Source organism: Myotis myotis, unplaced genomic scaffold (genome assembly GCF_014108235.1).
Source record: "Myotis myotis isolate mMyoMyo1 unplaced genomic scaffold, mMyoMyo1.p scaffold_m19_p_12, whole genome shotgun sequence".
In the NCBI taxonomy this organism is placed as follows: Eukaryota; Metazoa; Chordata; class Mammalia; order Chiroptera; family Vespertilionidae; genus Myotis; species Myotis myotis.
In genome coordinates, this window is record NW_023416316.1 from 45,457,519 (window position 1) to 45,473,374 (window position 15,856).

The 15,856-nt window shown below is 36.0% G+C and overlaps 1 protein-coding gene across 7 annotated transcripts in view; it reads right to left on the reverse strand.

Annotated features, from left to right (window-relative positions):
- PUM3 (pumilio RNA binding family member 3) overlaps positions 1-15,856 on the reverse strand; it is a 37,547-nt gene that overhangs the window by 17,142 nt on the left and 4,549 nt on the right. For 6 of the 7 annotated variants that reach the window (XR_004971292.1, XM_036330968.1, XM_036330972.1 and 3 more), the window contains exons 4-12: positions 13,618-13,753; positions 12,938-13,013; positions 10,467-10,560; positions 10,146-10,212; positions 8,397-8,571; positions 7,045-7,148; positions 5,613-5,691; positions 3,619-3,717; positions 2,526-2,579 (exon numbers count right to left, since the gene is read on the reverse strand). Coding sequence is in view for 6 of the 7 variants with exons in the window: in XM_036330968.1 (XP_036186861.1) it covers positions 2,526-2,579; positions 3,619-3,717; positions 5,613-5,691; positions 7,045-7,148; positions 8,397-8,571; positions 10,146-10,212; positions 10,467-10,560; positions 12,938-13,013; positions 13,618-13,753 (884 nt within the window). In the remaining variant the exon portion in view is untranslated. The remainder of the gene's footprint in view (positions 1-2,525; positions 2,580-3,618; positions 3,718-5,612; positions 5,692-7,044; positions 7,149-8,396; positions 8,572-10,145; positions 10,213-10,466; positions 10,561-12,937; positions 13,014-13,617; positions 13,754-15,856) is intronic. The other variant, XM_036330970.1, reaches the window with a different exon arrangement.

Genomic DNA, 15,856 nt, shown 5'->3' on the forward strand with positions numbered 1-15,856 from the left:
GGGTTGAAGGATAAAAACTTTTCATTTTCCTTTATATACTGTCCAATTTCTTTAAAATAATTCTATATAATTAGACTAGAAATACTAAAAATAAACTAGAAGAATATACTTATATACTGAATGAGAAATAAAAACAATTATGTTTAAAAAGTATAACAGCAAGAGATCATACAAATACACACTGTGAATTTCACAATGTCCACCTCTTGAACTGACAGAATTATCCAGGATGCTGATATAGTTCCAAAGAGTTAAAGAACTACTTTATAAAAAAGAAGAAGAAAGTGCATTCAGAGTTTGAGGCCTATTCTTCTTGTATTCTAGATAGTATGAACCTTTTTTACTTTGAGAGGGCATTTGACTTTGATAACCCTCTTCAGAGCCAGGTCTGATGAGTATGGCAAATAATAACATTTCAGTTAGACAAATAACAAAGGTCTAACATCTTTACAATATAAAGACCAACAATCTACTAAAAATGGGCAAAGAAACTGAAGAGTCAGTTCACTGAAAAAGAAATACAAATGGCTCTAAGCATATGAAATAATGCTCATTAATTAAAGGCAATAATTAAAACAATAAAATATCATTTTCTACCTATTCTATAGGCAGAAGTGAAAATCCTTGATAATATACTAACTTGGCAAAGGTCTGGAGAAAAGCAAGCACACTTTTATGTTGTTGGTGAGAATGCAAAGTAGTTCAACTATTTTGAAGGGCAACTGACAACATCTAAAAACTTAAAATGCATGTACTTTCTGACTCATCAATTCTAGTTCTAGAATTATCTTATAGCCATGCTTCCACATATGCACAGTGGACATGCACTGGAGTACTATTTAAAATAACAAAAAACTAGGAACTACCTAAGCGTCCAATAGTAGGGACTGGTTAGATAAATTATGAAACTCATATAATGAAATATTATGACGTCATCAAAAAGGTGAGGTAGATAGATGTACATATATGTATGTTGAAATAAAATGACCCCTGAGACAAATTAAGTGAAGGAAACAAAGTAGAGAATAATGTGCATATAGTACACAAGCTTTGGTTTCTGATTTTTTAAGTCTGACACACAGGAACATGCCCAAGCACAAAACATCTGAGTGAATACAAAAATAGCTGGTACAGAATTTAAGTGAGAAACAGACAATTCACAATTACAGTTGGAGATTTTAAGGCTTCTTTCAGTAACTCAGAGAAAAATGATAAATAAATTAGTAAAGACTTTGATTATCTGAACACTATCAACCACTTTGATCTAATTGACATTTATAGAGTACTACACTCTATAACTCCACAAAACACTTTCCTTTCAAGATACCAAGATAGACCATGTTAGGCCATAAAATAAGTATTTAGAAAAGAATTAAAATAATAGAGTATGTCAGGAAACCCCCAATATTTGGAAATGACACACTTATAAACAATCCGTAAGTCAAATCCATGGATTGTATTAATTTAACTCCCCCCTTAAAGGAACTTCTTGAGATAAAAAATACATTGCATCGTTAATTTCTTGTTACCATTACAATGCCTTGCGGGGATTAGTTTCTTGAAAAAATTTGTTGTTAAAAATAAACTATGAAGTTAAAATAATCTAATTTTATTACTTAAAAATATCTTTTACAACTAATACTTTTTAGAACTTTCTACTAACATCTTGTTTATATTTATTTCTAATTTAAAATATTCAAACTAAAATGTTATACAAAAAGACTTACTTGATGATGAATAATAAATCATAAAATATTCTCATACTCTGATACAACCCACTAGAGAATCTTATTTCATTTTGTTACAGAAAAGTTAGCTGCCTTTTAAGTGGTTTTATACTCTCCTCCTGGTCTCCAATCCTACAGAAGACAACAGGTATGTATTCATTCACACAGCAGCAAATGTGCTTGAATTAGTATTTACTACATTAAGATGCTAGTAGTTCTCATTAGATTTTTTCATAGGAAAAAGTTGTTGATAATACAAATTTTAGTTCTCCAATAAATAAGAGGTTATAAAACATAATATAATAACTCAAAAAATGTTATAGTATTTGCTACTACAAATACAGGGTGGGCAAAAGTAAGTTTATAGTTGTAAGTATGCAAAACATTAATGAGGTCATTAGTGCCTCACAAAAACTTTATACATCCTCTAATTTACCAGGAAAGCTGTTACACCTCCAAAGGATTCCAAAGAACTGAAAATTTAACTAGAATTTATTCTAGGCAGCAATTTCCATGCGTAATTAATATGATTGAACAAATTCACTAACTAATGTAGCAAATATCAAGTCTTCGAAAAGTATCTAATAAAAGTGGAAAATGAGTCACTATGCAATGTTAAATAAAGGTGAAATTTCATTTTGTGTAAGTTTAATATATAAAAATGCATGCATATGCATAGAATAAGATTGTAATAAAATAAAGAATAAATTTATTGGTCGTTTTCTTAAATTTTCAAATTTTCTGTAATAAACATGGTTTCATTTTATTAACAATTAAAAGAAATATTATTATACTTACATTAGCCACCTTTTCAACATAAGTCTTCATTGTTTTCACAATCACTTTCCTGTCCTTAAAAAAAAAAAAAAAAATCTCAACTTTTAATTAGAGATTTAAGGTATTTCATAGATAAAATTTTGATTTAATATTAAGTTGTCATTGGAGTGGCTTTATACTATCCTCTGGTCTCGAACTATTTCCATTAGTGAAAATAGTTATACAGCCAGAACAAAAAAAATTGCAATATATTAGCCCTTTCAGAGCTATTAGGATCTTACATTTGTATGTGAAATCCATTCAGACATAAATATGAGTCATAAAATTATCAGTTGCAAGACTAACCTAGAGAAATGACCTTCTTTTACAGTGAGAAATGAGAGATCCCTCTTCCAATGTCTGAACAGTCTTCAAATATATAGTCTATGGCATTCAATACATATTTGTTGAAATTAAATTTGTATTAATGTAAAATGTGGACAAAGTACAGTGGAGCCTTGACTTACGAGTTTAATTCGTTCCGAGACCGAGCTCGTTAACTCAAATTACTCTGTCAACTCAATGCAAAAAATCGGCCGAGAGACAGCTGGTATCCCAAAAAACTCGTTAGTCGGGACACTCGTTAAGTCAAGGCCCCACTGTACAACTGTCTTTTAAAAGCAGAATTATACTGATCAAAGAAATGAGAATCAGTTGTTAAACTTCTGTAGTTCATATGGACTTTTCCCTCAAAATACTTAACATCTGTATGAGCAAATGTGTAACTGTTCATTATCTCCTCCCCCTGTGCTTCCTCTCCCATTAAGAAAAATAAATATTGTATTGATTTGATTAACACATCCCTTTCCAAATAATGACAACTCAAGATTTTCACACTTTACTGAAAACTCCAGCAGTGAAAAAAATTGTTGTTATAAAGTATAAAGTTAAAATAATCTGACTTTACTACTTAAAAATGTCTTTTACTACTACTACCTTTTAGAACTAGGCCCAAAGAAGGCCAATTCCTGTGAGGCCCTGAGGCACAACTTTGCAAAGATAAGCAGTTTATGCACAACGTAAGACCTAAGGAGACAGAAAGTCTGAGGAAAGCAGGCCAAGCCCTGACACTTACCTTGGGCGTGCCATGCCACAGGCAGTGCATGGCCACTCTGGCACCATCGTGTGTGTGTGCCAGGTACACCACCGCTTCACGGATGGCTTCGATCATTTCCTGGGGAACAAATGCCATCAAGGCTTTAGTTTATGCTTTCTTTCTGCCTTTAAAACTAATCTGTCTGCTAGGGAGCAGTTAAGCGCAGAGAATGAAAAAGATTATAGGTAGCAAACAATTTAATTTTTCATTTTGTAGACAAGCACACGCATATATATCATCTTTCTAGGAATATTCTTTTCCATCAGGAGTGACAAATATTGCTGACAAGCAATTTCTATTAAAATACACTTCTATTTTATCAAATATGTCTATATTAAAATGCAGTGTCTATTTAAATAAGAATGCATATATACAATATATTCTAAATGATTTTTTAAGAAAAAGAAGGCTAGGAAGTGGCTATGGTAAAAAGAAAAGCCAGATAAAATAAATAAATAAAATGCTGTTTCCTAAAAGGGAAGAGAACCAAAACACTAGTTTGGCCTAAAAAGTTTCTCTTTTTTAGTTTATCACTGGATTACTTCTAAGAAATCACATTAATAATTCACCATAAAAACACTAAACAACATTTCCCTAATAAAATTAATCTCTATATTAGACTAGGCCAACACTATCAATGACTCTTTAGTAAAAAACCAATTGTTACTTTCTTATAAGGTAGTCTGGCTTAAATTATATTTTGGAATTATAGATGTAAATGAGTTCTGGCAGTTAACAACTGCAGGGTCCCATTTTAGCCCATTCCCAGTGAAAAAATTTATATTAAATAAATAAGTACAAAGTCTCCTGCCAGGAGAGAGGAAGGTAGGTGCCTATTTTCTTCATAAGGAACAAGCAATTCCATCCTTAATTATCTTACAATCCTTACCCAGGATAAATCTCAACAGCACAGCTTTCAACTTATGTACCTAAACTTATGAATCTCTTCAAAGCTCTCCAGCTGGAGAGCTATATATATATTCCAATTATGCTTCCACTATCCCCAAAAGGTTTTTTTGTCTCTCTTTTGAAAATGCCCCAGGGCCAGAAAAGAGTTGCCTCATCACTTTATATTGACACTGGGTTCTCAATGATTGATTTTGCTATTACTAAAACACATTTAACACTAAAAACAAAGATTTTCCACCATTGAATGTATTGAAATGATCACTTTCCAGTTCTGAAAATAGTCCTGCCTCAGTACATCTAGAACTGTGAGATACTGTGCTATGCAGGGGCAGGAGAGAATTCCTCCAAAGAGAAGCAGCAGCTGCTATGGTCACCGAGCCACAAGCTCAGGTGGGTGGTTATTCTTGGGAAATTATTTTGTATGTCAATTTCCGGCAGGTCAAAATTCCTATGAATGTTTAGTCTGGCATATGTGTTAGGAAGTCAGTGTTACTACTTTAGTGATCCCTTATTATTAGGATGAGGACAATGAGCTCACTGTATGGTGAGGCAAGCAAAGTTCAGGGGACTAGATGATGAATTCTCATTGGTATTCCCATCACTGACTTGAAGGGCAGTGCAATTTACCTTTAGTCTCTGTTTCTTTTCTATCACATGAGGTCCAATTTTTTATGGTTCATTTAGTTTTACATAATTGTCCTCCTCTAACCTTTCCCCCTCTCTAATCTGTTAACACCAACATAATTTTTTTGGTATCGGTACAGGTGAATTTCAAACTACTTGAATATCCCTCTATTTGTTAGTTAATTTTTAAATTAGGTTAGCTAGAGGATACTCTGGATTATAAGTAAAATATAAAAATTAAATGGAGTTGATAAAACTATGATCAATTCTACTGCCTTCCGGTAAAAATCTAAAGGAAATTAGCAGAGTTGCTTAAAGGAAGTTTACTGCATTATCTTCTTTAAATAAGTAGCTTTTCAAAATTCCCAAAAGACAATGTATATCAAAGCAGTATTTTACATATTAACATTTTGGTCTAAAAACTAAAACCAAGAACTTACTGATCTTAGCTTTGGGGGCGCATAGGTAAAAAAGTCCAAGAATACTTTATGCACCAATGAGTGCTTAATCACAGCTTCCCTGGAAATAGAAAAAAGGGAAAAGAGAATACATCAGATCTGCCACTACACTAATATAGACATAGTAACCTCACTTGTCCTAAAATAATCAAAGCAAGTGAAATGGTTTCAGGGAATTTAATTCATCAAAAGACAGATTATATCTTTCAGCAATATTAAGAGTAAAAAAATAACGTTTAGCCTTAGCCGGTTTTGCTCAGTGGTTAGAGTGTCAGGCTGCGAACTGGAGGGTCCCTGGTTCGATTCCCAGTCAGGGCACATGCCCAGGTTGCGGGCTTAATCCCCAGCATGGGGCATGCAAAAGGCAGTCCATCAATGATTCTCTCTCATCACTGATGTTTCTCTCTCTCTCTCCTTCTCCTTTCCTCTCTGAAATCAATAAAAATATATTTTTTAAAAAAACCTTTTAGATTATAGAAATATTTTAGTGCTTACCATCTATGATCAAAACCAGGATACAGATCGCTAGTATTTAACCAGCAGATGAAATCATTGAAAATACACTCTCTTAAATAAGAACATCTATATTCTTTACCCAACAATGGGCACATGATTATAAACCTATTTTCTTTCTGTCAAGCAACCTTCACAATGCATCAGTTTCATAAAATAATTTTAGCAAAGTTAAAACCCAAGTAGATCAAAACATTACCAGCAACTGCCAACACCTAACTGACCCAGACTTCCTAGTGTGACACTTGGTGAATTCAGGTGTTACAGTGGAGGCTGATGGTCAGGCACCAACAACTTCAAGTTCACATTGAGTGTTTAAATAGACAGCAGAAACATATTGCTTTTAGGGGCAAAGCACTGTTCTGAATATTCTGGAAATATCAACCCATATTCATGAAACTCTGTAACAGGGGTCCTCAAACTACGGCCCATGGGCCATATGTGGCCCGCCGAAAACATTTATCCCGGGAGTTTTTGCCGCCACTGCCTGTCCTGCTTAGCAGCCGACTTGTCCCGGGCCCGCAGTGTGCATGTGTGGAATGTCTGAGGGACAGTGAACTGGCCCCCCGTTTAAAAAGTTTGAGGACCTCTGCTCTATAAAATATGTACTATTATTATCCCAATTTTATAGATATGGAAACTGAGGCACAGAAAGGATAAGTTGCCCAAGGTCACATAGTTAGTGACTGAGGGGGCACCAGGATTCACACCCAGGCCGTCTGGTCTGAGGCTACATCTTAATCCCTCCACCATGGTCCAAATGCCCAATTTCTAAGTCTTAGAATCCAACTGAAATAACATTATATTTGGAAAACTATCCATCATCCTATGCAAGGGCTATACAAAACTTTCCTCCTTCAAATGCTATTTGTTAAGAAAACAACAGCAACAGCTTTCTTACTTTTGGGCCATTGGAGTTAGAATCTGTTTCATTTCATCCATGATAAGCTCCAGTTTTTCTGGCTGTACCTTTAACACTTTGTCCAGAGTTGGGTGATCTGCTGACTGCAACAGAAAAAACATTAAAGCCCTCTAAACTTAATGACGTTTCTTCAGCTTCATAGCAAAGAAAACCAACACTTACTTAAATAAACTTAAAGTTTCAGACATCCCATATTCATATAACAAAAGCCCTGCTATAGATACAATTGTAGAGTAATTCTTGATTATCTCATTCTCAGTGTGTACACCCACCAATGTACTTAAAAGAGCCATGCTAACCAACCAACTCAACAGCCAATAGGTACTTGTCAAGCACCTAACAGGGGTGGGCAAACTTTTTGACTCGAGGGCCACAATGGGATCTTAAACTGGACTGGAGGGCCGGAACAAAAGCATGGATGGAGTGTTTGTGTGAACTAATATAAATTCAAAGTAAACATCATTACATAAAAGGGTACGGTCTTTTTTTTTTTTAGTTTTATTCATTTCAAATGAGCCGGATCCGGCCCACGGGCCGTAGTTTGCCCACGGCCTAGCACATGCCTAATCACAAAATCAAGTAGTCAGCTGAAAATCCTTGCCAACATGTGTTTTGTACTCACCTACAGTGACAGTTACAAAAGAAATAAAGCACTAAATTCAATCCAGGACTTGAACCTGACTGGTAGAGGCAACCCAGGAATTAATCCATACCCCTGGAGGTGAGTGTGGGCATTTATGTCCCAAGTCTGGAATAGATCCTTTAAATGTCCTATTTGCATTCCTGGCCTTTTCCAGATTCAATCCCTGTGACTATATCCAACGTTGGGCCTCTCTACTCCCATTCCTCTCTAGATACAACCTGGAGAAGAGTAATCCACACACATGAAGAAACACAGGAAAAGGCAGCAACAGGGAGCCCAATGCACTTTGGCCAGAAGCTTCACTTCTGTTAAGAGTCTTCTACCTAGCCCTAACTGGTTTGGCTCAGTGGATAGAGCATTGGCCTGCAGACTCAAGAGTCTTCTACCTCAGTCTATCTGACTGCAGAAACGGAAGTACTGAAGCATTACACACGGCATTTGGGAGGGAGTAACGACAGTAGTTCAATTTAAAGGGGATTTAAAAATAGTGCTCCGGTTGAAAGAGAAAGTATAAACACTTGCTCACTATACTGGAGACAAAATAATACATAAAAAAAAGGGGGTCTTTTAAGATGGTCTCTTGAAGGACCAGCCAAAGTAAAAATACAGTTTGAAAACAGGGCATCAGAAGGTAAGTAACAGCTCACAGGAAAAGCAAAAACACTAGAAAAATGCTTTGAAGTGCTACCTTATAAAGCTGAAATGTGTTCCCATAGAGCTCCTCTGTCAACATGTTTCTCTGCTCTAAAATGGCTTTGTCGTTGTATGCGTACTCCACGATGGCCGAGGCTTCCGCGTGTCGGAGCATCTTCCTCACGTGGCCTTTAAAACTTCTGATTATCTCTGCAATCTGAGGTTTACCCCTAAACCCGATGAGATAATGGGAAAAGGTAAGTGATACAGGAGAAGGCTGGTAACAACAAAACATGACTTGACACCAGCATAACTCCTGAGACCAACTCATCATGAGGGTTGAGGGGTGTCTACCACAGAGAAATGCTGATGGGAAAGAAAATCAAACTGCCTTGATTTCTACCTCAAGCTTCTAAGTTACTCGGCGGCCGAAACCTGGCTCTGCTTATCAGCTGCAAGACCCTGAGCAAGTTATTTAACCTCTCTGTGCCACAGCTCCTTCATTCATAAAATAGAAAGAAAAATGTTCATGTGAGGATTAAATGAGCTAAGAGGTACTGAGAACTATGACCAGCTCGTAATAAGTGCTCAATAAATGTCAGTTCCCATTAAATTATTCAGCTTGAGAAAAGTAGGGAAAGAGAAAGGGGAAGGTAAAAGTCAAAGATGCATAGAAATAGGAATAAAACATATTCTAAGGATGCTCTTTTAAAACAGAACTTAATCACAAGTATTTATATTACATCCTAAAATCAAGCAGCTGATAATTATAGTCAGGAATAGCTGTTGATGAAAATTTTGTCAACAGTACTTTTTTGTTGTTGATTAACATATTTTGGCACATTATTACACTCAGAAAGAGAAATCAAGACAAATATCAATTCCACCTAATTCAAGAAATCCTCCCATCTTGACATTTCTTCATCTTATTATTTTTTTAATTCTTACTCCAAGATATTTTTCCATTGATTTTTAGAGAGAATGGGAGAGAGAGGGAAAGACAGAGAGAAATGTCGACATGAGAGAAACACATCGATTAGTTGCCCCCTGCATGTGCCCTGGCCAAGGCAAGGGCTGGAGAGGAGCCTGCAATCGAGATACCTGTCCTTGACCGGAATCAAACCCAGGACCTTTTTGTCCACAGGCTGATGCTCTATCCTCAGCCAAACCAGCTAGGGCCCATCTTGACATTTCTTGACCCACTGGCTCTGCCTCTGCCTCTGTGTGTACTCACCTGCACCTCCCAACCCTCTCCCCTCTAAATACTGGTAACAAATTACAAGTTAATTATCCTACTTCTCTTCTTCTAGGGTTTCAAAATATATACTAAGAATGGTGAAGGCAGTGCCATCAATTTACATCAATTTCAGTATTTGCAGAGGCAGAGCTGCCTCAAACAGATTGTCAAACTGCAGCAGGAAGGCCGGGGAGGGTTGCGGGACAGGAGGTAGGGGGGTAAGAGATCAACTAAAGGACTTGTATGCATGCATAGAAGCATAACCAGTGGACATAAGACATTGGGGGATAGGGGAGGCTAGGGGACTGTCTAGGGCGGGGGGATAAAATGGACACATATGTAATACCCTTTGTAATACTTTAAGCAATAAAAAAAAAAAAAAAAAAAAAAAAAAAAAAAAAAAAAATTTCAGTATTTGTTCTTAAGATCACACTCCCTGGAAACATTACAAGCAACTGTTGAGGGTCATTCTTATGGTCACAGACATTCAAGAAACATTTGCACACAACTGGCACCCACATCTTTAAAAAACTAATATAAATAGATTTTATAAATAAAACAACTCACCCATACATCAGAAATTTCTTAACAATATTTCTGGAATATTTAGCTTTACTTAATTCAACCAAATCATCTGGAAAACAAAATATATTACAATGACTCCTTAGAAACAAAGGAAAGAACTAAATAAATGCATAATCCTGGGAATATAAACAACTAGCCCTGTCTATCCCAGGCAAAGAACAAATAAAAATTTAAACAGTCCTACAGAGGACACACTGCTTTCCCACAACAGAATTCTTTTGCAGGACAGTCTTGGGTATTTCAAGAGAAAACAAGTGACTCATTACACATGATCAAAATTAATCTTCAAAATATAAGAAATACCTCGTAGTTCTTCAAAAGCCTGTTTTCTCTGTTCTTCATTGCCAAACTGAATGTAACACTGGATCACACGAGTTGAATCATGAGCAAATGCAATCTGTAGGAAAGACAGTTTGGGCCTTTAGACTAATTCTCTCTGAGATTTATGTTTCTATCATCCTATCTTATCCTATATAATAAAAGGCTAATATACAAATGGACTGAACAGCAGAACGACCGGTCACTATGACGCGCACTGACCACCAGGGGACAGACGTTCAACACAGAAGCTGGCCCCTGGTGGTCAGTGTGCTCTCACAGGGGGAGCAATGCTCAGCCAGAAGCCGGGCTCACAGCTGGCGAGCACAGCGGTGGTAGCGGGAGCCTCTCCTGCCTCCACGGCAGCACTAAGGATGTCTGACTGCAGGCTTAAGCCATCAGTCAGACATCCCCTGAGGGCTCCCAAACTGTGAGAGGGCACAGGCTGGGCTGAGGGACGCCCCCACCCCCAAGTGCACGAATTTCATGCACCAGGCCTCTCGTATTATTTATGTTTTATTACTATCACTTTCAGAATTCCTTGCTAGATAAAAGGTAGGGTCTCCATGGATAAAATTAAATCTAAGCTACTGGGGAGTAAAAATACCCGTTTTAATGGTACAAAATGGCATTCTTTGGTTTTGCTGCCTAAAATACAGCACTGAGACAGGAACAGATTTAACTATTTTGCAAGATTCCGATCATTATTATTTAAAACCAAAAATCAAAGCAAACCTGTCTAATGATTATACATACCATATTTCTCATTCTCTGAAAGTTACTTTCCCTAAAAGGGAAGTTTTTTATTCAAAAATTCTATTCTTTTATGATCTTTTTAAATCTAAGAAAGTTTGGCTTTGGCAACCAAAGATATAGATCTAAAAAAAGTCTTGCTACACAAGTCAATACACATTGGTAATCATAAGTTAATCCCTCCATTTCTTACATTTTTATTATGATTTCCTAAACATATCAAATTATATTCCTAGAAATTTGTTGTATTTCAAATCTAATTCCCCAACCCACTCCCTCATCAAAACTACTGGATAGATTAGGTCCTCAATGAAGGGAGGACTTGCTGATCAATTTTCTATAGCAACAACTATCAGTTATGCAAAATTATTTTTTACTATGATATAGTATCTGTCTACTTTAATAGTGCTTATTAGTTGCTCAATCTGTCTCTAAAATGTTTTAATTCCAAAAATCAGAAGGTGAGGTACACACCCATCAAAGCCACAGATTTCATTAGAATTTCCTTAAGGGGTATTTATATAGACATTAATGATTAAAACCAAAACAATTTTTAAAAAATAAGGCCGCTTTTGTACATATATTGACTACTTACTACATACCCAATATACATGGTTTAAATATATTTTTCTCATGTAGACCTCAAAGCCACCTTAAGAGTGGGCTGTTGCTATTCCCACTTTACAGATGAGAAAAATAAATGTATGAGACATTAAGGAACCTGCAATCCCTGTGATCCTGGAGATGAAAGTTAACTTGTCTGAGTCCCAGATGTATGAAATGTCTAATAGGGATAATAACGTTAAGTAAAGGAGGCAACATATGCATTGGTTAGCACAACTCCTAGCACACAGTACATAATAAATATGTTGTAATTGTCCAAAGGTACAGATGCTAAGCAGCAGAGTGAATTGAACACCAGATTTAAACACCCACGTCCATGGGCATGTACTAATAACCTAAGAGTAACTGGGGAAGGATCCTGAGTGTAAAATGTTTATATATAGAGGATAACAGACTGCTGGAGCAGAGAAACAGTTCTTTCTAAAAAGATCCTGCCAGATGTATACGGAAGCAGCAGCGAGGAACTTTCCTTCTAACTGCAATGTAGCCTGTCAGACCTCTGTACATGGTTTGGCACATGCTGCTCCTCCAGAGTCCCCAAAGCTACTGAGTCTGCTGTCTCACAGGTGAACAGTCGCTAAGTATTTATCCAAATACACGAGTCAACCGTTTACTATAAACAGGATTAAACATCAACAATGAAAATTACATTAGAACTCCCAAACTTGTAACATTTGAAAGATCTTTGCATGTTTGTAAAAGCATGAAAGAAAGAATAGTTTGCATCACATGCCTAAAAAGCCAGTAATTTAGAACATACAAAAGAATAGAGTCCAGAGCAAGACATTTTACCACATACTACTTAAATAAATTCTTCAAGATAACTTTCAAGAACACTGATTTATCTTAAGTAAATTATTTTAAAATGACACAGCCAAATACTTGTTTTTGTTTTTTTTACAATTTCCCAGCAATATATTCTCTAATTATTAAACTTTTCATTTAGTCACTATTTGAAATTTTTGGCTAAATGCATTTAAAATAACAACAATTTCACTTGTCATAAATGGCCAGCTACCCTTTACAGAGTAAGTCAATTTCAAGAGTTAAAATTGCAACTGTAAGTATGCCCTACTTACAGTTTTAATTTTTCCTTGAATCAACTTCTGCAAATCACTCATCAACTTCACTCTTTTTTCTTTGTCACAGTCTTTTCTATAAAAGAGAATAAAAGAGGGTGGAAACATATAGCTTAAGCGAAGACATTTTATACACCCGAAACTAAAAACTGCTTCAGTGTATGTTCACCCCGTTAAGTGTGATTTTCTCTTTGAAGGCAGCAAACCTTTTGACATTAACATTACTATTCCAGAGCAGCCAGAGAGAAGTAATTTTCTCAAAGGCAGAAATTCATCTCACAAGGTATAATTTCATGCATCAATCTAAACCTTCACAGCCAGAACTTCAAAAGTGAAGAAAATAATAAAACAAGTGCAAGACACCAAAGATTTAAGTATCTCAAAACCTAGCTGATGAGAAATTGTCCTTCATTTTCTCAGAAATCTTTCAGGAAGGATGTCAAACCCAATTTAACTCGAATGCATTTTTACAAACATATCTGACACCATCCTAGTGATCCCCACATTTCTAAAACAAGAAGATATCCAAATACTGATACCTCCACTGGAGTGTTATAAATGCTCCCTAAATAACCCAAGTGCTGTGTCATTTGCTTATGACATCTCATTATCTACCAGGCATACTCTTACTCCTCCATCATCTCAAAGAGGCCCATAAAGATGCCACTAGGTAGCATTACCTTCTCACGATCTCCCAAATCTGCTTTGCCCGAACAACAATGTCATAGTTGGTTCTATCGCTGAGTTGTCTGCTTTGCTTCAGTTCTTTCTTCTTCTTTTTGAAATCATCCCATTTGGGTTTCTTGGCTGCTGATTCTAATTATTATAGAAATTATTTCCAATTATATTTAACATTCTGAGTGCCACAGACAAGTATAAGTCAAGTACATAGGGCAATCATTGATCAGGATCTACATATACTATATGGGGAAGCTAGAAGGGGGAAAATATCTTTCTCTATACACTTATACTTTATTTCATTCTTTGAGCAGTTTACACATTTTAAATTTGGTTCAAAATAGCCATCCATTTATTCAGAAGCTATTTATTGATTCTTAAGAGGATACCAATTAAAAAAAAAAAAAAGGAAAGCAAAAGGATTGTAAAAAGCAATTCAGAACTTTTAATCATCTTTTTCAATTGTAAAATAAAATTCTACTTTAGAACATCAAGTTCATTGGACTTCAGGTATAATCAGTTCTTAAGGACAACAAAAATAAGTTCAAATTAATTAGTCCAAATAATTAGGTTAATTAGTCCAAATTAAAACAGGAAAAACAATGTAATAAAAAATTCACCATTCTGAGTGCTGTTATGTATTAAGTCATTTAATTCTCAGAACAACTCTATTTTAAGGTGAATACTTTCATTTTTTTTTTAAAGATGAGTTCTGGGGTTAGACACAAACGAAAAAAGACTGTAAAATCTTATGTACATGTGGAATCTAAAAATGTCAAAGACAAAAGCAGAGAGTAGAATAGCGGTTACCAGGGCAGGGAGGCGGGGAAAATGGAAAGATACTGGTCAACGGGTACCAATTGTAGCTAACAGGATGAGTAAGTCTAGAGATAATGTATAGCATGATGACTATCCTTAATGCTACACATTTGCTAAGAAGTAGGTACTATTATTGCCCTCCCTTTCACATTGGGGAAACAAAGGCATAAAGTAGTTAAGCTCCCAGGTTCAAGGTCATACAACTGGTAAGTGGCAGTGTCGGGATTCATATCCAGAGACAACTCTGAAACTTTATGCTCTGCTTCCTTTTACTCATGACAATGCACAATCAAAAGTTCAAAGTTCTCTACAAACAGAGCAATTCTATAAAAGTCAAGGGTCTTTCTTAGTATTTTTTGTCCTCAAAACCAATTGAATCAAAAAGCCTAAAGAGGCCAAAGAATAACTTAATGTGTATTGCTAACATGAGTATTCTCTTTGGAGAATTAGTTTTTTCTAAATGTCTCCTTTTCTCTGATTAGAAAATACACTCATTATAAGAAACTTAGAAAATGCAAAAACAAAATTCTTCTATAATCCCAAAACTTAGATATAACCATTGACATTTTATTTCCTTCTTGTCTTTTTATCTATGCATGTTTTATATTACTCTTCCTAAAAATTCAGAATCTGTCTTCACTTAAACTTAATAACTATATTGTAAGCGTTTTTTCATGAAAATAACTATTCCTTGAAACTGTAATTTTTAATGGCTATACAACATACAACATATGTATTCCCCTTACTGGTTATTTATTCCTGGTCTGGTAATAGAGGGTTATAGGTAGCAGAGGGCATTTTTACCTTCGATATTAGACTATCATGCACTATACAGCCGAGGACAGTTACTGACTCAGAGCTCATTTAATTCCATAAACATTTGGGCACCCTTGACATATGCCATGCTAGGTTGCAGTAGACATACCAATTTGGGGAATGTCTAGTATCTAATCCCCCTCAGTTGCTAGAATAAAAATATGAGAAAATAAAATCAGAGTTCCATTTCGAGATGTCAGGAACATGTCTCCCAAAGCAGAAAGAACCCAGACTATAGCATGACAGGATCATGTGAGAATGTGTGTGTTTAAAAATCAGGTGCTCAAATCCTAGTAGGAAAAGGAAGATTTAGGAGCTATTAGACGAAGCAGGAATGAGAAACTATGGGGTGTGGGTGTGTGATGGGGGGAAGAGGAAGAAAAAAGGATCAAGAGAAAACATTGAAGCTGGAGCATGCAAGAACCCTGCAGACCTAGGAGAAACAATGAAAACTGTTCCTTCCTTCCCCTCTCCAGCCTCCCTGTGTAAAGGCTGCTGTCCCACTAGTGAACAGCCCAGGCAGAGCAGAGAGCAGGGACCTGGGTTAGGGAACAAGTGAGAAGGCTGTATGGCAGTGGTCTCAGTTGGCAGCAGAGGAGCAGTGTT